This window comes from Pleurodeles waltl, chromosome 9, assembly GCF_031143425.1.
Source record: "Pleurodeles waltl isolate 20211129_DDA chromosome 9, aPleWal1.hap1.20221129, whole genome shotgun sequence".
NCBI classification, from domain to species: Eukaryota; Metazoa; Chordata; class Amphibia; order Caudata; family Salamandridae; genus Pleurodeles; species Pleurodeles waltl.
The window spans coordinates 77407408-77429993 of record NC_090448.1 but is presented as its reverse complement, the minus strand read 5'-3'; the positions used below and the strand labels follow the sequence as shown (position 1 = coordinate 77429993).

The window sequence follows — 22586 nt, the reverse complement described above, 5'->3', positions numbered from 1 at the left end:
TGGAAAGTGTACGAGATGGCCTTTAACTAACTATTCGAGTTGGCAAAAACTATGAAACTGGATTCAGACATGTTTATTGACTGCCATCTGATAGGCAGAGGAACCATGTCAATCTGCTGGACTTTATAGGCTTTTCTTAAGTCCATCAAAGGGAATGTGGTTCAGACGGATAGTACGACACTACTATAGCTTTAAAGTGTTAATTTTCTATCCAATGATGGTGGGGTGGTGAAAGTAGTATTCTATTGCAATTAGCATGGCAGATTTAACTTAGGATGCTAAATGGCAACATTTTCGTTTTTTGCTGCAGCTAGAGGAAGAAGGTAAATGGAAGTGCTTTAGTTATATGCAGGGCCACTTGAATTATATGGCAGGAAAAAACGAAATTATGAGGCAGGGTTGACCAATTTATGTGTCAAGAAAAGTCCACTTATGAATTTACAGTTCCAATAGCTTTACCTCAAGCAAATGCGAGACCTATTGCATTGCAAATGCTTGTTGTTATTGTCTTGTCCCTCTTTCCCAGGTTTTTCCTGGCAGTGAGGGATGTGTAAAAAAGCCATTATCCACCATAAATAGGGCGTGCGGTGTAATAACCTTCCTCCAAGGGTCCCTACTCCATCAGGCCGTTGGACGAAATATTCCATCGACTCAGCCAAAGAGGGCTCCATCAATAGAATACATAAAGTCCTTCTGACTCTAAATGAGTAGGGCAGACCAAGGATGTGGCCGGCAGGGTCCTCTGTCTCATTTGAGACAGACTACCTTGGATGACAAACTCTAAATCAGACACTTGGTCTCCTAAAGAGGGCCTTCAAATCTTTAACAGACCAACGAATCTATGTACAGATGGGCTTATTAGACTGGACCATATGGGAACACCAGCACCTAATCAATGTTCTAATGTACCAGTGTACACGCATTCTCTAGGATTAGGATCATACAAACTAGGAAGCATGTGTTGCTCACAAGTCCATCATCGTGCCCAGGTCCATACCCAGCGTAGGATCTCAACTGTACAGAAGTCAGTCCAAACAATTGCACTTAAGCATTATCCATTCATGCACAATTGCAAACACTGCTTCAAGGAATAATGGTACTGTGTCTATAAACCATTTTAATGAGAGGAATTGTGTTTTGGACCACGGAATGGCAGATATGGCTTTAGCTGCATGTTTCTCACTTGTTACCAGATGTGCAGACTCAGATTTCACAAAATGTTTTTACACTATTAGCAGCAAGTTTTTACCTGATGAATTTTGAGTTGGAAAACATCTGCTGTGAGAAGCTAACCCCTGAGATGAATGCCAGTCCTTGCCCAACCAGAAATGTATGCCTAAATTGGAATTAACTAAAAGGTCCTACATGTGCTAAGCACAAGGCTTTACAAAACACACACAGAGCAAAGCCACACCTGAAAGGTATGACATAACAAAACTCATAAACTTTACTAACAAAATGAATGAAAGGAGATTAAATGTGTCTACTAAGCAATGATTATTCTGAAAACAAATAGGTGAAAACAAAAAAAAACCTTTCAAATTCTTTTGAAAAAATCAAGTTGAAGAACGTTGCAAATTCAGCACAAAACCTCAATAGTCACAAAATGTAATAGTCAAGTTTAGTGATGCACATTAACTCAAATTCCAAAGAGTTGCCCCCATACCGCATACAGTTCACGATTTTTTGCAGAGGTACATAGCAATAGATTTTTAAACCAAATATTTGGAAAATTACAGGTTTGAGTGTGCAAATGCCTGAGTGGAGGGGTATTAAGGAGTGAGGTCAGGCAGGACAGAACACAGATGTAAGAGTCAAAGCACTGGCCACTTGGCAGATGATTTGGGCAAACTGGCTGGTTTGTGGAATTGTAGACTTGAGAAGAATCGGTAGAAAAGAGGAAAAGAGGTGTGTGAAGCATGTGGAAGGCCACAAGGAGTGCAGCTATTGTGGCTCTGGTGGTGAATATATATGAGAAGGATTTAGACGAAACTGTGCCTGTTCACAAAGATAAACTTATCGGAATAAATATACAAATGTAATTTTACTTTTACACTTTTGAGTTTTTACACTACTTTGGGGTAGTCACTATTTCCGGGAGTAAAGTTACTTAAAAGTGTAGGCTTACATGTCTTCATCCCTTGAAAGACTGTGTGAAGTCTATTTTAAGTGTAAATTTACTACAGCCAAAAAGGAGTAGAATTGCCAGCTTCAAACATGGCCAAACACTGATACTGTAGCATGCTTCAATAGACAAAAAGAGGCATGGACTTAAAATAGAACTCTACGGTAAATCTTGTCAAATTAAAATAATTTATTTCCACTTTAAAAAAATACACATATATACATACAGTAGGGCCCTCATTCTGACTTTGGCAGGCGGCGGTCTCTAAACTCTAAAGTTATATTTGAAAACATTGTCATGTTCCAGTCCATGCTACATTATTTTATATATATATTTACATGATACCATCACGTTCAGTTTGCTGTGCTTAGCCCAGTATATGTTAATTCAATCAGCTACTTGTTCTTACAGATTTCTGGGTATAGTAATTTGAAGTTTTATTGAGGCTCATTTTACTAATTATGCATTACCCATCATTCATTCTTTCGCTTTTTCATCCTCATGGTATGCTTCTTACTGTCCAAGCTCTAGATGTTATTTGAGCTGCCACCAACATAATTCCACCTAAAGCCAGCCCTGCATTTTTTCATTAAAAATACAGGACCTTCAGGCATTTCTCCTATCTGATTCAGGGGGAAAATCATGATTTTTTAAGCCAAAAATTACTTTAGTTTAGCTGTCTCCTGTCTGAAATTACCTCTGCTTCTATAGAAGCTAATAGAGGAAATACATTCTCCCGATTTTTTTTTCAGAATCTTCCACTTTATTGTTCTGAAATATTGACATATATGAATATCACACTGACCTCTACTTTTGTAAAGGGCTGTCCATCACAATAAATCCTTGGTTTCTTTAGATTATTCAAGGTTTTCACATAGAAGTATACTGTATATTGCTCTAGTTCAAGATTCTTTTTGTCAGGAAGACAAACAACTAGCACAGAAGACGGTTTTAGTAATATAATGAAAGGGAACAATAGAAATCCATTCTCTACACACACAGGGCTTTTAAGTCAGCCTGGTTCTCAGGTCCATTGCAGTTATTCTTGACTGGTCACAGAAGGAGTCAAGAATTCACATAATTAGAGTAGAGCTGTTTCCCAGCACCCTTGTGATACAATTCTTCACAAAAAATCGGGAGAATTGTTCAAAGATCTCGTCTTCTCATACAGCATGAATACAATTGAAAAATGACGTATTTTCCTTGAATCTAGAGTTCATTACGGTGCTGCTGAAACTGAGACAGATGATGATGAGAACATATTTAGACAGAATGCATACTTTTTCATTGGCCATTCTGTTTTTGTCTGGGTTAAAAATGAGTCTGTCTCTAGAGGCAGAGAGCAAGTAACAACACTGAATCAATTTCACAGCCATTAAATATATCAGTCATTGAGAAAGGGCACAGTGAATGATTATTATAGGATTAGCCACACAATTGTGGGTATTTTGTCTTGAACATCACAAATGTGTAACAGCAAAATTTATCTATTATATGATAGTGATGACTGGAACAATACATCCCGGTACCTGAGGTGATGAAGTCCTTCGGAGTCTATTTCTGATAGAACGTTTTGCAACCCAGCTGAATACAAAACTCCACAAACCTTAACATGGCAAACTGGACCTGGAGGCACTTGCCACCAAAGTCTTTCTCGGATTCTGAGCTCCATATCTGAACTATCCATTTGTCCCTTTTATAAAGATATTGAGATGTCTATCTCAACCCCGGAGACACATGTGGTCCCTTGGAACTAGTCACCCCATTTCGTTTGGCCTAGATCTAGCATGCTGAAAATCTGTAAATGTCAGTAGTATCACAATCCGACTTCCCAGTCTTAGTTATTTCCTACGCAATCAGTCGCAGCCGTTCCACGCCTCATCAGATTTGGAAATCCAGAATTCCGGAACTGCTAGAGTGAACAGTTTCAATCAAACTTGTGTGACCCTGGCCTTTATAGGGTCTCTGGCCAACTTACCAACATTCCTTCCGGCCTAGGTACAGAAAAACTAAAAAGGAAAATCAGCTTGGAAACTGTGGTCTCAGATTAACGGTAAACTACAGTCGAACACCCTTTTAGTCTACATGCTTTTAAGGAGTCTCAATCCGACACCTCTTACTAAGTATGCATCTTTATGCCATGTAAGTTCAATATTACAACTTTTTAACTCTCAGAATAATAATAAGCTGCTTTCTCTTGAAGCTTGGTCTCTGAAACATATAATTCTTGGTATATTTTCAGACTCTTTCAGATGTCAGGATTTTCAACACACTTTGCATGCAGTTTATCCATTTATGGATCTTCTCACTCCCCAAAAGAATTAAAAACCCTCTCTTCAAGTATGGAAGATGTGTTCATTCCTCATCATCCAAATATCAGTCCAGTTTGTCGTCTTCAAGAATATAAATCTTGCACAAATCCACTCAGACTGTCTTAATCTCAACTCTTAATTGCATTTAGAAAAACTCATGGTCCTGTTTCATCTCCAACTCTGGCCCATCGAGCCAAGTGGGTTATGCAACTGATGGACTTAGAAACTGGTCATTTTCGGCATCATTCTTCTAGAGGTCATATGGCGTCCACAACATTTTAGGTGGTTGCCAGATCTTAAGCCGTTTAGAGAACTGTTGATTGAACAAGGGATACCACTTTCCATATGTCGAATTGCAAATACATTCCATCTTGTACCTCTACACCCCAAACTGTCTCAAATTATGTGACAATGGTTGACTCAAGCAGTATGATAAAACAGTTTACTATTATTCATCATCAACTTCTCAGCTCCTTATCTCTATTGCAAAGCCTCACAGACTTTCTCATCCCCTGCCATCCTCCCTTAGCTCCTCTGGGAAACAGCAGTTGCCAATATTGACACACTCAAATGTGACACTCAATTTGATTGGGCTGCCATGGTCTCAAAAACCTCATTTTTAGGCTGTGGTCAGACAAATCTTCTGAAAATGGTCAGCTGGCTCAATGGCTCCAACCTCGGAGTCTACTATGTAATGCTCATTTGAGCATGCTCCTTCCTTGGTGACTGACTTGTTTTCAAAGTGCTATATAGTTAGCACTTACCTGACATGAAATATAGATTTTCCACGCCTGCAAAGAGACAATCAAGACAAGTAGTTTGTTATTATATCCTTCACTCACATCCAGTGATGCATAAGTGTCTTCCTGTTAGAATCTGTGTCTCTAGTTGGCATAGATATGCACTCTGTCCAAGTAGGGACCACAATCCTAGTCAGGGTAAGTCAGTTATACTCCCTAAATTAACCTGTGTTCACCCCCAGGTAGCTTGGCAAAGAGCAGTCAGGATTAACTTAGGAGGTAATGTATAAAGTATTTGTGCAACAACTAAATTACAGTAACACAGTGAAAGACACCACAAAAAGACTCAACACCAAATTAGAAAAATAGAGAATACTTATCTGATTAAAACAGGGCCAAAACGACAAAAATCCAATCAGTAGAATTCGAGATTTGAATTTTTGAAGATTCTGGGGCATATGTACAAGAAAGTGGCGCATCGGTCCCGACGTGCCACTCTTCTTGCATCATCCCTGCTCCACCTAACGACACCATGGTTGATCCGTATTTCAATATATCGCACCATATCGGTCGTTAGGATAATATCGTCAACATTTTTTATGCTATTGTAGCCCTTTGCTGCACTAGTGTAAAAAATGTTGACGCTAGTGCAGCACAAAAACCAGGGAGGTCCAGTGGTTAAAATGGGTGCATCATTTTAACGCCTGCTCTGAGTAGGCCTTAAAAAAGACAGAAAAAATGGAGCAGTGAAATCTTATCAGCCATAACTTGGTGCCATGCAAGCACTACTCCACTTGAGGTCGCCAGTGATCGGTGCTAATCCAAATTCCAAGCCAACCACAATGGAGGGGAGGCCAGCTACAGGTCCCACGCAGAGTCTGCTGAACAGTACCTTTGTTGGAGCAATGTGTCAACGATGGGGAGTCGATGCGTCAATATTTCTACCACACTGGGGTGATGTGTCATCGCCAGGCTCCGTGGAAGTGGATGTAATGCGCTGTTGGTGGGCCGCACAGAGCATTGTTGTTGAGTCACGCAGTGGTGAAGCCGCTGTTGTCAAGTAGCTGCTGCTGCGGTGGTAATAGGAATGCGATGCGTTGAATCTTCTGCCACAATAGGGGTGATGCATCGCTTCTTGAGATATGTAACTGTAGATACGATGCGTCATTTCCTTGAGGCGAAAAGCTGATATTTTTGCTGCACTCTGGGCGATGCATTGCATTTTGCAACTGCAGAACCCACTTCTGAGGCCCAGGACTGGAGGAGAGGACCACAGGCAAGGGTAGGATTCACAGGTAGCAAAGTCCAGCAGCCCCGAAGAGTTGCAAGCTGTCTTTGATATCCCTGAGACTGCAGAAGAACAGGAGGCAAGCAAGTAAGCCCTTGAAGACTCTTGGGTGCAAGGATGTATAGAACAAGTCCAGTCATTCTCACTGCAGAACAGAAGCAGCAAGCAGAGCGGGCAACACAGCTAAGCAAGTGTCAAAGTGGCAGAGAAAAAACAAACTCATTCATTTTATTAATGAAGGGACCCTTGCCGTGCAATATATTTCTGCAATGCAATTGCCATTTTAGCTGTATATGAATTCCTAAACAACTAGCAGCCAACAAGAGTAAACCATAACTGTTCCACCACACACTTCTCTGAAAGTCAAAGTACAGACAGGAAGTAATCACAATTCAATTGCCTGCAGCTCAAGTAATATGTAATTTCAGAGCTTCACAAAGCAACATACAGTGCTTGTTACTACTTGCATTGCCATGTTTACTCTGGGTTCCAGCTCGCATGGATGGCTGGACAGACACTCAATCACACACAAGTAGGACAGAAACTGTACACATTTTCAGGGTTCGAATGTTTCAAGATGGCAAAAGCTTCTCAAAGGCTAATATCATGAGGTTGAGGGAAGCCAGAGGAATAGCATTATTTAAATTAAAAAAATAAGAATCTAAAATGTACTATATAGTCTGAGGAGGCTACCAACCGTTATGACTATAGCCATCTGCACTCTATGACAAGCTTCCTCCTCTGGCAGTAAACCCATACGTAGTCACATGGTTACCCGATATAGCACGACAACCACACAAGCACATAAAAAATGTGCAGACAAGGTGACCATCATTGTTAGTTATCTGCATTAATTCTCCTATTTGTATGTCTAAGTGACATTACATATACATGCCATTTCCCTCTCAGCCCTATTGCCTGTCTACACAGCATGTCCCAAGAGAACATATTACTCCCTTCTCTGGGTCCCGTACTGAACACAATAAGAATTCTCTTCAGAGTTCAAATCATCCCAGGCCCATGCTTGTTCTCGGATTATTTCACCACCATATTGTGTTGTTGGATCTCAACCTCTAAGCAGGCCTTGCCTGAGCCCAACGCTTCCAGCATCCACGGCAGGGCCGGCAAGGGGTATCAAGAGATGGGGGAGTTGCGTTTCAAACTGTCTCTTTGAGCCTCCTTAATGCTTTAAGGTTTTAAAAAGAAGAAGTGGGCGGAACCACAACACCTGAGCAGTTTGCAATGCCAGAGGGAGGAAGGACCGCTATTGAGAGGGGACATGGCCACACCCTATCCTTCCTAGAGTACAACAAATCAGCGGCAGGTTTCAGTTAATAGAGACACCCATTCTTTCTTCTCCACCAATAATGGCAGAGGTGAGAAATTAAAGTGGAGGAGCCAGTACAGGTATCAGATATATAAGCGGTCTGACATCACTCTTCTGACAAGTGGGGTCTTGCCAGAGGCAGAAGGAGGATAATATAGGTTCTAGGTGTTTTACTGGAGATGTGGGAGGGGTGACAGGGTGCAGTTCAGGCATACTGATGGGTTCCTTTTCATCTTCTCTCCTGAGCAGATATGGGGACCCATGAAGAAATTTAAAGGGGAAACAGACTACTTCAATTTCTTGTGAAATACAGTTGAGACTGTTTGGTAATTTCATACAGGACAAAAGAACATTATTCCATAATAGTGTGTCATGTGAAAGTCACAAGTAAATGTATATATTAATGCACATGGCAACACGTCAAACTTGTGTGTCATTCCACACCTCTAAGTATTACACTAGGTTTAGAAGTGCTGGATGCATCATAGCCGAAAAGGAGCTTATCCTACAATTGCACATTTATGAAGGACTCATCCAAGGCTATGCTTTAAGGACTGCTTGAAAATGTTCCTGGCTAGAGATCATTCACATGGATGGGGAGAGGGTGTCCTACGCCTTAGCAGTCAGAAAGTAAAATGAGTGTCCACCTAACCTGGCAAGCTGCATAAGTGGCCACTGAAGGGCTTCTAGATGCTAAGAAATATGTTTTCATCGAGGCAATCCCAGCATTGGGTATACTGCAAGATTCTGAATTTCTTGCATCCAATAAATAAGGGATTTCTTCAGGTCCAGACAAACCACGTTCCTGTAATCTAAATGTGAAGAGATCAGGGCCTCTGTGGTTATTTACAAAACACCACAGGAAGTACAGGAGCAATCCATTTAAGAACCCAAAGCACAAAATAACAAAATGAAGAGACAGGTTTGAAATCCGTAGGAGAAAAGAAAACTGATTGTCAAAAACTGATTACTATATTTTGGGCTTGGAGGACTGTAAAAGGAGAGTCCCTAAAGAAGATGGCCAAATTAGTGCTGACCAAAAAAGCAGGGACCCCCCAAAAGGATAATTTCTGTTTAGTCACAATTTAATTTGAAGTGATTCTCAGGCACCCAAATAGAAGTCTCAGTAAGGCACTTTTGAAAATCTAAATCTAATTTTAAAATCTTTTGACTTCAGCAATTGGACACCCGCTCTTGCTTTATTCCTGTACCATTGAATCACCTGATATTTGATTGCAACTATGGGCATCGTGTATTAGTCATAGAGAAAAGTAACTCCAATGTCAGGAAATAGGTATATTGTGTTCAATAAAAAAAGAATAATCTTGCCTGCATGAATAAAAGATCTGGGTAGGTCCATATTTCTGAAAGATGAGTTAGCCCCACCTTTTCATACTTCCAGTGACAGGTTCTAGTTAAGTTGAAGTATTTACTTCAATTATGTTCTTGAGATTCTGCATGATATGAGCACTCATATTTTTATGAGGTGCCAATACCTGCACTCCTCAATCTTTTTCGTTACAGTCATACTGATTTCATGTGGCCAACTTGTGTGGCTCTGATTCCCCTGACAAATTCAGCGCAACATGATGTCAGTATGCCAGGATTATCATCACGTCAACACCACATTTCAGACTAACAAAGTAATACAATTGAGTCCTTTGGTGCCCTAGATGAATATGTAAACCTGATTCAAGTGCCAAAGAGACTGAGAGAGCCACCCACCTCGAGTCAAAAACAATTCAACATGTGCCAATGTGAGGCCATTTCTAAAATTCCATTACCATGGGCTTCTGAAAACTCGATCCCTTCAAAAGCAAATGAGACCAGGGATTTCTGTTTTCTGATTACCAGCATAAATGGAGTGAAACATCTCCGACAGAGCTATGGTGTATGCTCAAACCTTTAATGAGTGAAACATGCCCTCTTCTACATAAAATGCAGCGCCTTATAGTTTATACTACACTGCATTGGCAATCATACCTATAAAAGAAAGCTTCAAAGCACCTCATTTAGAAGTCATCATAATATGTTGTAGAGATGGCTTGCACTTAATGCTGTGCAATTTACATTCCGAAGTCTACATGATTGTTTAGGAGAACATGGTCTCGGAAATCTTTTCATGGTTCCTCAGTGCAATTGCATGTTTCACATAAAAAGGAATTAAGGAGACCATTTAAGTAGCCAATTAATAGCTTTTCAGTGTACACATTGGCTACATAACTGGTTTCAACTTGCAATCTTGAGTCATGTGTGCATTATCCTGGGGCATAATTGCATTCCCCAAATCAAAGAAGAACCCCACTTTGCCATCTAAGGCGATTTCAATCGATTAACGATTCTAAATTTGGGAGAAAATATACTCAGACTGTGGCTAAAGATTAGTTACATAGTCTTTGGAGTTAAAAACAGCCAAGAGATTAACCAGACAAACTACGCACACAAAGGGCCCGGATGTATGACTATTACAGCTTGCGACTCGCAATCTGCATCTTTTTGCGAGTCACATTCGGTAATGTACAACAGTGTCTGAGACACTGTTAGCGATTCCCAAATGGGTCATAAAGGACCTGCCTCATCAATATTCAAGAGGCAGAATGCAATTTGCAACCCATCTGCCAATGGCCACACTCACAAGGATGGTGGCTTGCTGGGGTCAGCAGAGCACCATTTCTGTGACTGCTTTTTCAATAAAACAGTTTGATTTTAAATGCAGCCCGTTGTCCTTAAAGGAAAACAGGATGCATTTAAAAAATACAAGTTTTCTTTTAATTTCTTCATAGTAGGCAGTGGTCTGTGGTACCACTGCCTGCTCCGAAAAATATGTTTGCTACCATTCACAAAGCGGAAGGGGTCCCATTCCCATTTGTGAATTGGTTAACACCAATTTGGAATTGGTGTTAACTGCAACTGTTTGGTGACCAGATTCACAGTCACAAAATAATCATACATGGCCTGCGAGTCACAATTAGGAAGGAATGCCCAATCCCTATTTTGCAAGTTGTTAACAGGATACTGACTTGTAAAATGTGGATGGTACATTATACAAGGTCATTTTGCGGTCACAAACGGCAAAATTCACCTTTTGCAACTGCAAAATTGCTTTGTACATCGGACCCATAGTTCCCAAGGAGTTTGCAAATAGTGTTCAACAAGATGACATGGCCTCACTCATAATTTATTTTCAGCAGTGATGATCGACGTTGATGGCAATTTACACGTTCATGTAGTTGCCTATTCTGAAGACTTACAACTCTGCAAATATTTTTGAACTACAGGTAGCTAAGCAAAATGTATAGCTTCTTGTAGTTAAATAAAAATGAGGGACAGCATCATCAACCTCCTGCAGCACTAGAGGCCTATTTTGCCAAACAGAAGATTGGTGCTGTTGACACCAATCTACTTGCCGAAACAAACCTCTGTGGCTGTTCCACCTATCCTGGTTAGACCCACCCACATCCTTACACAAAGTTTCATTGTGCACCTGCACACCACCCCCGGCATGCATCCTGTGTGTCCCCCTCAGCATCCTGCATGGCCCTCAAACCTTGCACCTCACCCACCACTGCCCACTTCCCAGCACCTACAGGGATCACATGAGAGTTCTGCTTTCACAACCAATGGTAGGGACATCCTGGACCATGAAGTCATGTGAGGAGATGGGGCTTACTGTATCTGGTGTAGCTGGGAAAACTCAGAAAACATTGACTACTACCTGCAGGTCAAACTTTTCCAGTTACATTACATTTTTGTATTAAAACACTTGATAAAAATATCCTGGTTGCATAAAGTAGTACAATAGTTGTACAGGTGATTCTGTTTGGATTCAAACTTCTGTACAGAAGAAAGCACACTTTCAATGATTTAAGAAAAGACAGTTTGCGTCCTTGTAGCAGACATACAGGAGAATACCAACATTTGGTTTTACCACACATGAAATTATGGCGGTCACTCTGACAGCGGCGGGCGGCGGTTGCCGCCCGCCATGCGGTCACCGCCGAATGACCGCAACGCGGTCAAAAGACCGCGGCGGCCATTCCAACTTTCCCGCTGGGCCGGCGGGCGCCCTCCAAAAGAGCGCCCGCCGGCCCGGCGGGAAAGCCCCTGCAACCATGAAGCCGGCTCCGAATGGAGCCGGTGGAGTTGCAGGGGTGCGACGGGTGCAGTGGCACCCGTCGCGATTTTCACTGTCTGCTAAGCAGACAGTGAAAATCTTTGTGGGGCCCTGTTAGGGGGCCCCTGCACTGCCCATGCTAGTGGCATGGGCAGTGCAGGGGCCCCCAGGGGCCCCACGACACCAGTTCCCGCCAGCCTGGTTCTGGCGGTGAAAACCGCCAGAAACAGGCTGGAGGGAAGGGGGTCGGAATCCCCATGGCGGCGCTGCAAGCAGCGCCGCCATGGAGGATTCCCTGGGCCAGGGGAAAACCACCGCCGCGGTCAGAATGGCCCTGGAAGCACCGCCAGCCTGTTGGCGGTGCTTCCGTGGTCCCCGGCCCTGGCGGTTTGAAACCGCCAGGCTCGGAATGACCACCTATGTCTCTTATAAGAATTTGCATAATCCGAATGTTTTTGCCATTTCACTATATACAGTTAAGTAACTGAGGGAGGGCAAGATCCAGAGATTTATTTGCTAAGTTATCAGCAAGAGGGAGGACTTTACTGTGGAACTGAGTCAGTCATGTTGCATGAGGATGAGGTCCACCCACTACCCAAAGTGAATACATGGATACAGGAAGAACATATACACTAGATAGTAATTGCAGCTAACATAATTTAGAGGTACATCTGTAAAGGCCTGGCAAGCATTAGAATTTGGTTCCTTTAACAATGAGCCCAATTTAACATGTGCCTGAAATGTGTTTAAAGCCTGATCAGTGGTCTGCCACTGCTTGCTCATCACAGCACTGTTGTGTGATGCTCATGGCATATACATTTAATGAAAATTGAAAAACACTAGTATACAAACTTTTGACACTGTTTAAAACAACTCCGGTGAAATTCTAAAATACACCAGTGATGACATTGGGGTATTAATGGCGATAAATACAAAAAAATCGAATATTCGTCAATATGGATATGAAATGCTCCACATCCATTTATACGTAATATACTGAGAATGTTAAGTGCACAACATTGATCCTAGTCAATGGATGGAAGAACATCCAGAAATTCTGAAACATGCATTATTAATGACCATGGGCTATAGAAGCCACAAATGTACCACCTGAAACAAAATAATGACCCTGGGTTGCGACCAGAAAAACAAGCACAAAAGATGCAATAAGCATAAGTACACATCTTGATATTGCAAGTCATCACATTTATGAGCACCGGAATACATTGCAATAATGCCCTTTTTATTTGGAAGAGACAACATATATTAAAACTAGAATCGCATCATTATTGAACTCGAGATAAAGAAGGCACAATCACACATCTTAGGCATTGATATGTATTGGTAGAATTTGAAGGCACATAAAAAAATTGAAAAATGGATCAATAATCATTTTATGTTATGAAAGACGCAACATGTACAGGATATGCAATATAATGGCCACTAGAGCAAACTTCATTAGATCTCTGAAGACTCAGTCCAGACTTCAGAGTAACAGCGAAATCCAGAAAGGCCCTGTTAGTGCAAAGATAATACAATGAATGGATTTGCTTTTTTAAAGGTTTGCCAAATCGCTCCCTTTCAGTCTATATAAATAAACAAGGGTAATAGTATGAGCACTTGTAACTCGGCCTATGTATATCTATTTCACACTTTGTTTAGGAAGCCACTGAAGGGGGGCAAGCAGTGTACAAACTCAGTCTGTGGGCGACAGTCTGCAAAAAACTGACTCTGAAATGAAGGGAGGCAGTTCTTTAACAAGGGCCCAGATTTCTGTTTTCGGAAAGGTGATAGGCTCATGACTCCCAGAGGGAACAAAGGGAAAAATGTGGGTATCTGAAATGAGCCTACAATAAATTTTGATTTTTTTCCCTAAAGATAGAAGCCTCAGAAGGTAGAGAGGAGCAGAATTAGAGAAGTTATTTTGAGGACAGATAACCTTTTCAGTGGACAGACATGCCTGTTTAGGCCTAGCTCGCACAACAGGGACTCTCCTTAGGAACCCTAGACCGACCCAGGACTAATAGACTTAAAGCATGTAACATGTTATTTCACTAGGATTGTTAATACAGGTGAAAAATTACAAAGCACGCTGTGTTCATGCGTGTACCTTTAGTGATAGTACACGTACTCTAGTTAAATGAAGGCAGGCACACATGTAAATCTGACACCATATGAATTTATATTTCAGTTCTTTTCAAAAGATTCCTACGGTGTGCACCACAATATTTAATTATGGGGTGTTTGTATAGTAATTGCATCACCCGCATGTCATTTCAAAGCACTGATAACGGCATGTAAGCACAAAGGCCGTCCAACATGTAATAAAATAGATTATAAATAGCAAAAGGTGCTTAGATTAAACCCTAAAATATATTGCAACATCAAACAGTGCACAGAAAATGCCTTAAAATAGATAACAAGAACTACATAGAAAATACTCTAAAATAGAGGCGTATTCTGAAGGGGTGGAGTAAATCAGATGAGTTTAAACGATCGACGTGCTTAGCTGATGTAGTCCAGGGATAGTATGATTTGTGCACTCTTTTTACACTGCACATCCTTTACAGGCCCTCTGCTGCCCTCTACTGGTCACATTACAGAGCAGCAGCACTTAGCCGGATAGTCGTCTGTGAACACTTGATTCTCCACTCCATACACAAAGTAAGAGTGTCGCTTGTCTTTCCAGCTGTACTCCACCTTGGTGAGTGGAATCAGCTCAACGGTATGTCTCTGGAAGAGAAAGCAAAACAGAAAAGCTAAAACAAGACAAACGTATTCATGATTACTCAACCTTCCTTTTAATCCGGTAGGGAATGGAGCGAGAGGAGAGGGTAACACAACAAATGACGGACATAACCCTTGCTTTCTACAAATAGTAAGCTAGGGGACCTCGCCATAGTAGTCTCCATAGGGTGATAATGTCTCGCCAAATGTTATCTGTTAATGCCCCTGGACCAGTTTTTGCCGAAAGAACTCCCAACCTGGTTCTATAGTTTTCTCGCCACCATCTGTACCTTCACTTCACTGGTGGTGGTATTCACTTTCCATTTTTCATTTTTATTTCCTAAACATTGTAGGATTTTTCAATATTTTGACCCTGCCCTATTGTCTAATAATTGTTGATCAGAACTGCATTAATGTTAATCAACTTCAGTACAATAATATTTGTGATGAAGCATTTTCCTGTGGAACAAGTGCATAGCCCTTGTATTCTCTGCTCACAATTCTGTTACTACAACTAGGGAAGTATTGTTTCCTCTGTCTCCTCTGGGATTGTGGTCACATAGAAAGTGCAGGATCCATTCGAATGCCTCTTTGTGCTTCGGTGCATTCCTGTGCCATTGTGAGTGAGGTGGGTCGGTGGAGGAAGTGTGATGAGATACTTATGAACAGCATCTGGCAATGCCACTGTGTCTTGGAAGGGCAACAAAAAGGACTGGGACAGGAGGAAAAATCCTGCTTTAGTACTTACCACTGAAGCCGTGACGTAAGCACCAAACGATACCCATTCTTTCAGCAATACCCACTAGCCACCCATCTTCACTTTCATGAAAAAAGTTATGCCCACATGCTGCCGTCCATTATAGTCTTTAGGAAATGTGGTCTCTTCTACATCCTCCTTCTAAGAACATTGTTATTCAGCTGCCTTTCCTTGCTTCTTGACAGTTGCCTGTTGCTGTCGCGTAGGTTCTCATTTTGCTAATGAGACTACTAGATTTGGGATACAGGATCACATGGATTGTGTCTAATAAGTAGAATTCCACACCATATGACACCTGTCGGACGAATTCGGGTTCTCTGGCTAACTAGCAGCGCCTCATCTCTGGCCGAGATGATTGTAGCAACCCGACGCATGACTCCTCAGGGGAATTGTGGTCGATCAGACCCCATCTCTTTCTCTCAGTTACCAAAAAAGTCTCATGCAGGCAAAGACAGGAGGCAGAATATAATTCAATAAGGATTTATTGAAGTAACTGCATCTTAGATAAAAAAAGGAGTGTACTGCAATAACTAGGATGTTGAAACACAGTAAACGCAAACAGGTAACTAACAGAGTAAAACACAAGAATAATCCTACCATACTGTCGCTTTGAATGATGCATATATTTCTCCTACCTACACTATGTTTGAGCACAGCGTAATAAGCCTAATCTGCCCTTCGGGTTTTCCCCCTGGGCGTACACCATTCCACATACCCAGAGGAAGAAGCCTGTAGTGAAGAGAGACACCGTCCCCATGTGAATCAGGGGTCCGGCCATCTTGGCAAGTAGCTCAAGTGAAACAATCAGCATACAGTCGTGGTCATCTGGCTGGAATCTCCCTCTACCAGGTCTGGGACAAGGGAGTGTTTTTATAATAAAACAGCTGACATTCTAAGAAATTGTCCCACGTATGAGGTGTGTTTTCTGTGAATGTTGGAGACACAGCATACCACGTTTGTCAGCAACCCTATCTGACTGTAAGCTTGGAGAAAGCACAAAGTGAAATAAATGTCCAACTAACAACGTAATGCTTTCCTAGGAGAAAGTACAATGAGATAAAGAAAATGAAACAAGGTCAAAGTGCACAGCGGCAGGCCTAGTTAGCTTAAAACCAACATGTCTAAAACATGGCTGAAATAGCTATACAACATTGCTTTACTTGGACCTACTACAGTACCTGATAATGAGAAGGCAGATAATTCTAAATATGTCTCAGTAAACCCACTCTTATTCAGTGGGTGCACTTCCATCACTTTACATCTTGTGTCACTATCTTGGAGTGCTATTGCCTAACACATCACTTATAAATGCTTTGGTTCTGCCATAAAAGTATAAATCTTATTGATCCTGCTTTTTCACATCTCCAGATGCCAATTCACACAAACTCTTCGCTCCTGAACTCCAAATTGCTGGTGGTCAGTTGTGTACTCTTGGACAGACAAAATACACAGCCTGTGACTGGCTCACATACCAACCACACTCCACCAATCAGGCATGCAAAAGTTATATTGTTTAGAGAAGTGTTTCCCAAACTGTGGGACACAAGAAGATTTTTGGTGGGTCATAAAAGTCCAAGCAATAAATAAAGATGGCTTTAATTTCTGCATTTATCTTTTCTCCTGTGCTGTGCTTCAAAGACAGTGGTCTAATGACAGACTATGTCCTCTGACAAATTGCTGCTTACGAGGTCGAGCCTAGACAGCATGCATGCGCTTTCTGCAAGACCTGTTGGAATGAGTAAAGGACATTGCTTCTGTCTTCCGCTTACCATAGGTTGAAGGCAGCTTCGCTCCTGTTTTGCTGCCTCCTAACTGCTTTGGCAGCCGATACGTCACTTCCTGTTCTTGGCAGAGGAGCATGGCTAAGTACAGTTTAATTTATCTGTGGACTTTTTTCTGTTGTTTCAACTGACGATTTCTTTTATTGTTTCTTGCCACTATGGCACTTTCAAGTTTTATACAGCGGGACTGCTGATGGAGTTACCACTGTATAAAACTTGAAAGCTCAAATGAAAAACAAAACAATGGCAAGTATCAATTACCTGTCATTGTTTGTTTTTTTGTCACGCTCATTGCGTTTTTAAGGTTTATACAGCGGGACTGCCTATCAACTTACCGCTGTTTAAAACTTGAAAGCATGAATGAAAAACAAAACAAACAATGATAAATAACTATTACTTGTCATTGTTTGTATTGTTTTTCAGTCACACTCATGGCGCTTTCAAGTTTTATGACTGCTTAGTTGCACATTTCTCGGTGCCCCACAAATAATTTTCATGAAGAGTTTCAAATAGTGAATTCCCTATAATAAGAGTTTATTAGTTTTCCATGATGGAAACACCTTTTCATTTTACTGAAGAGGATTTTGAAGCAAAGGTACACAAGCAAGTGCCTGGATGTCATGTATCGCTCCCTTTGTCAAACATGACTTTTAACGCAACAATGCGTTGAACATAGGCTTGCCTGTCTAATAGGTACTACAAAACTACAATTCCCAGAATGCAAAGTCGCACTGGTTTAAATCAGAAAGTGTTCCACGTGGGACAGACTGACAAGATAGTTTCCACATGACATATCATAAATATGTGAAAGGGATAACATGGATTGAACAGCCTGGCTTTGCAAATACTTATATGTCTAGCTGTATTGATAAATCATGATTATTACATCATGAAGTATACATGCATTGTGGGTGAACCTACTAATAGGAATTGAGAAAAATGCTACATTTTTATAATTTCTGGGGTGGAATTTCTGTAAGCACACCAGAAGAGCATTGCTGTTTTTTATAGACCATCAACTTGAAAGCGCGAATGGAAAACAAAACAAACAATGACAATTAACTATTACTTTTCATTGTTTGTTTTGTTTTTTAGGTGCGCTCATGGAGCTTTCAATTTTTATCCAGCAGCACTGCACATTGTACTAAACGTGTTTGAATTTCGGTCCAGTTATCAATTTACAACACCAGTAGCTCTAACTCAAGCAAATACGAGACCTATTGCATTGCAAATGCTTGTTTTTAGGTTTGGCATCAGCGAAGACCTTTAGATTTTATAAACATTTTATGTATAATATATTTACTTAAAGAGGCTTTCAAGCCTGGTCTCTTCACTCGCTGGTTTGTTGCTGTGTCATCCACATTTTGCTTCCGCCCACCACAGCATACGGCAAGGGACAGTGGATCAGCCATTGGCTAACTTCACTTTGAGTGACTGCACTTTGCTCTTCAGAAGGAGCACCTGCACACACGAGGTAGCTGCTTCCGTGCCAGTGTTTTCTTTTACTTAGTTACTATAGTGTTGCTTTTGTGTTTAGAGACAGTGTCTGACAGGGACAGAAAATAGGCTTACGCACCAAAATAAAAGTGACCCCTTCCTCCCCTTTAGTGAGCCAGACAGCAATAAAAGTGGGGGAAACATCACTTACAATGTGGCAAATGGAACAAGATGCATTTACCACAATGCCTCTACCACGCATATGTGTTTACCATGCATGGCTTTACCACGCATGGCTTTACCATGAATATAACTTTACCATGCATGCCTTTACAACAAATTACGTTGTAAAGGCATGAATGGTAAAGTTGTATGCGTGGTAAAGTTTTTAAAGGTATGTACAGTTAAGTATTAAGAGGATACAGTGAGATATATATATATATATATATGGTGTTTAGGGTGGGTAACGGTTATTGGTGGTAAAGGCATTTTTATGTTTTAGGGTTGGTATGGGATTTTGGGTGGTATAGGCATTTTTCGATTTTAGGTGGGCTTTTTGGGTTGTAAGGGCATTTTTAGGTTTTAGGATGGGTATGGTTTTTTGGGGGATAAGTGCATTTTTAGGTTTTAGTGTGGGTAAGTGTTTTGGGTGCTAAGGTCATTTTTAGGTTTTACGGTGGGTGTGGCTTTTTGGGTGGAAATGTCATTTTTAGGGTGGGTATTGGTTTTAGGGTGGTAAGGGCATTTTAGATTTTAGGATGGATAATGTTTTCTGGGTGGTAAGGGCATTTGTAGGTTTTAGGGTGGGTATGGGTTTTGGGGTGGTAAGGGCATTTTAAGGTTTTAGCGTGGGTACAGGTTTTGGGGTGGTAAGGGCATTTTTAGGTTTTAGGGTGGGTATGGATTTTGGGGTGGAATAGGCATTTTTAGGTTTAGGGTGGGTATGGGTCATGGGGTGGAAAGGGCATTTTTAGGTTGAGTAAGGAAGTTGGAGTGGTAAGGGACTTATCAGGTTTTAGGGTGGGTATGGGTGGAAGATGCATTTGTAGGTGTTAGGGATGTAGTATAATCATTTTACCCTTGCAAGAATGGCATGCACTGTCTCAGTACTTATGTTCCAACCCCTAACGTGAGTTTAACAAGTACCACACAGATTTTCCCACTAAGGTATTCATTTGAGCGCATAACTGAAGTGCCTCCTGGATGCTTCACTTTGGAGCACACAAACCATCAGAGTGATTCCTCAACATTACGATCTGCTGGGTGGGTACAATTTGGTTGCCTTCACCTTGGTTTTGTCCTTTATTTTTCAAGGGTCCCACTGGCAAAATAGGTCGCTGTTATATGCTTTAAAGGAACCTGTGAAAAACATCCCTCTTACAAAGTTATTGCACTTTTTCATTATTGTACTATGGAAACTCACCTGTCTAGGCCTCTCTCTGGCAAATACCTGCTGCACTACCTGTTGGACAAAGTGTGGTGCCCAGGGATCAGGCAGCACAATGTCATTCAGTGATGTAGAGGTCTCAAACTTTTCCTCATTCATCAAGGACTGTCACTCTTCAATTTCAGATGACAAATACTGAAATGCCTCTTGACTGTTTGTTATTATATAAAGAATCAAAATCTATGTGCCTGTGGTTTACTCCCTTCCTAGTGATACTCAGTAGGCTTTAGCCATATTGGCCAAACTTCTAGAGGCCACTGTTGCTATTGCATTATTCATACCTCATATTATCTGCGCACTTCACTTACACGCACTTCTGCATTTGCCTGAGAATGTCACAAATGATCTCTGATAAACATTTAACCACAACCTCCCCCTGTGCATGTCTCTCCTGCATCAATGTGCTCAAAACTCCAAGTCCTGCACAATTATTGCCTGAATAGTGGAGTGATAACAGCCCTACTCAGATCTTGGGGGTCATCCCCTCTACTACTGAGATGTCTATTAAATACTCATTCTCTAAATGAGTCTGCATGCACCACTCAAGATACCAGTTATCTGAGGCCAGCACCTTTACTGTTCAGATGTCTTACTACTACCATTTTCATATATGCACTGTATAGTCCCCTTACTTCTCAAGTGTCCTCCAAACCAAGCGCAGAGACAGAAGCTACACTATCATTGGACATGGCCTCTGAATTAGCCTCCTGCTGGACATTAACAACATCCCAACTACTTTGACAGCTATCAAGGCAGCTGGTATACTACCCTGCAGTGACATGGGACACTAGAAGCCTATGAACTCATATGCTGTACCACGCAGAGCATGCGTTTCAAAAGTGCTAAACGTTTTGCTCAACTGGCTGAGATACGATAAATGCAACTCATGTTGCATATCAAGAACATATGAACACCTAAGAAAACTATATGGAAGCACCTTCTCTCAGTTCAAATGCAAATAAGCCGCCTATCTTAAAAGTACCAAGTCTAAACTAAGTTATAAACTAACTGCAGACATATGTAAGATGGCACCATCCTTCCTCTCTGGGTATTTGTGTGTGGTAGCACCTCTGCTTTCCTGGTGGTTTACACACCCTCACACACAGTAGTCACACCAACATAGCTTGAAAAATCTGTTATGTCTCACCTGTCTTACAATGCGGGATGCTGAAGCAAACTGCGCATGATGTTGCTGAATAGCATTCTGGGAAGCCTGATTAATGGAAGGCTCAGGAAATGTCATCAGTGGATACACCTAGAAAAGGAAGGCAATCAAGGGTCAATTGGACTCCAGTTATGATAACAGCTGGTACTGATGAAGCTTCTGAGTCATCTTTTTAAATACAAACCCAATATAATGCTACATTCCTGAGCTACAGTTTGGGATTCTGATACTTCCGGCAAAGTTATAATAACCTATGCTTTCATTTGTGTGTTACATTTATCCAACAGCTGGTGCCAAAATGCATAACAACATTTGCATTGTGAACTATTTGTGACATACTAAATCTCAAGCTGAGAAACATTCTGTACCTTGAACCCTTTCCAGTCCTCCAGCAGATTTTTAGTAGATCTATATAATGGATTGCACGTGGTGCTTTAGCAATACCAACCAGAGGTCCACTGAAGTACCAACCATAGGTGACAAAACATGCCCAAAAAGCCCAGCACTGGTGACATTAGCTCTGCCTTATTTTCTGTGATTCATGGAGGCCACAATGGAAAGAGAGCAAAGCCAAAAAAAAAAAAAATTGAATCATCTTGTTACAAGGAAACCACTTGTGCTGCAGTATTACAGAGTGAGGTGTAAATGTGTGCTAAAACTGAGTTTTAAATGCGATGCTGCAGAGTTATGCTGGGGTTCGTCAAGAGAGGCGACGTAACCGAATAGACTGTACAACAGAGGGGTGTGGGTGCGTGTCAGGCTCCTGGTACACTGGCATAGATAAGTTGTGTGTAGGTGCTGCAGTACTATAGAGTAAGATGTAAATGTGTTCTGAGATTGAGTTGTGCATGCAGTGCTGCAGGGGTGTAATGGGGTTAGTCAAGTCAGTAATAGTAACAGAGTAGACTACACCAGACGAGTTTGAGTGCATGTGAGGCCTCTGGTCCTTTGACATGGATGAGTTCTGTGCAGGTGCTACAGTACTACAGAGTAACCTGTAATTGCATGCTAAGATTGAGTTGTGCATGCAGTGCTGCAGGGGTGTAGTGGGGTTAGTCCAGTGAGTTTGAGTAACAGAACTGACTGTACACCTAAGGAGTGTGGGTGCATGTCATGCCCCTGGTGCACTGGCATGGATGACTTGTGCGCAGGTGCTGCAGTACAACAGAGTGAGGTGTAAATTCATGCTGACAAGGAGTTGTGCATACAGTGCTTTAGGGGTGCAGTGGCGTTAGTTAAGTGAGTTAGAGGAACAGAACAGAGCATATACTGGAGGAATGAGAGTACATGTCCTCCTGGTGCACTGACAGGTCTGTGTTAGTGGCAGATGGTGCAGTTGGGTAGACTGGTATGTAGAAGCACCTAA

At 41.5% G+C, this 22586-nt stretch overlaps 1 protein-coding gene across 1 annotated transcript in view; it reads right to left on the bottom strand.

Annotated features, from left to right (window-relative positions):
- Positions 1-13091: 13091 nt before the first annotated feature.
- Positions 13092-22586, bottom strand: part of LOC138258980 (protein SSUH2 homolog) — a 139411-nt gene continuing 129916 nt past the window's right edge. The window contains exons 12-13 of the mRNA XM_069206340.1: positions 21203-21310; positions 13092-14639 (exon numbers count right to left, since the gene is read on the bottom strand). Coding sequence (XP_069062441.1) covers positions 14499-14639; positions 21203-21310 — 249 coding nt within the window. The 3' untranslated portion in view covers positions 13092-14498. The remainder of the gene's footprint in view (positions 14640-21202; positions 21311-22586) is intronic.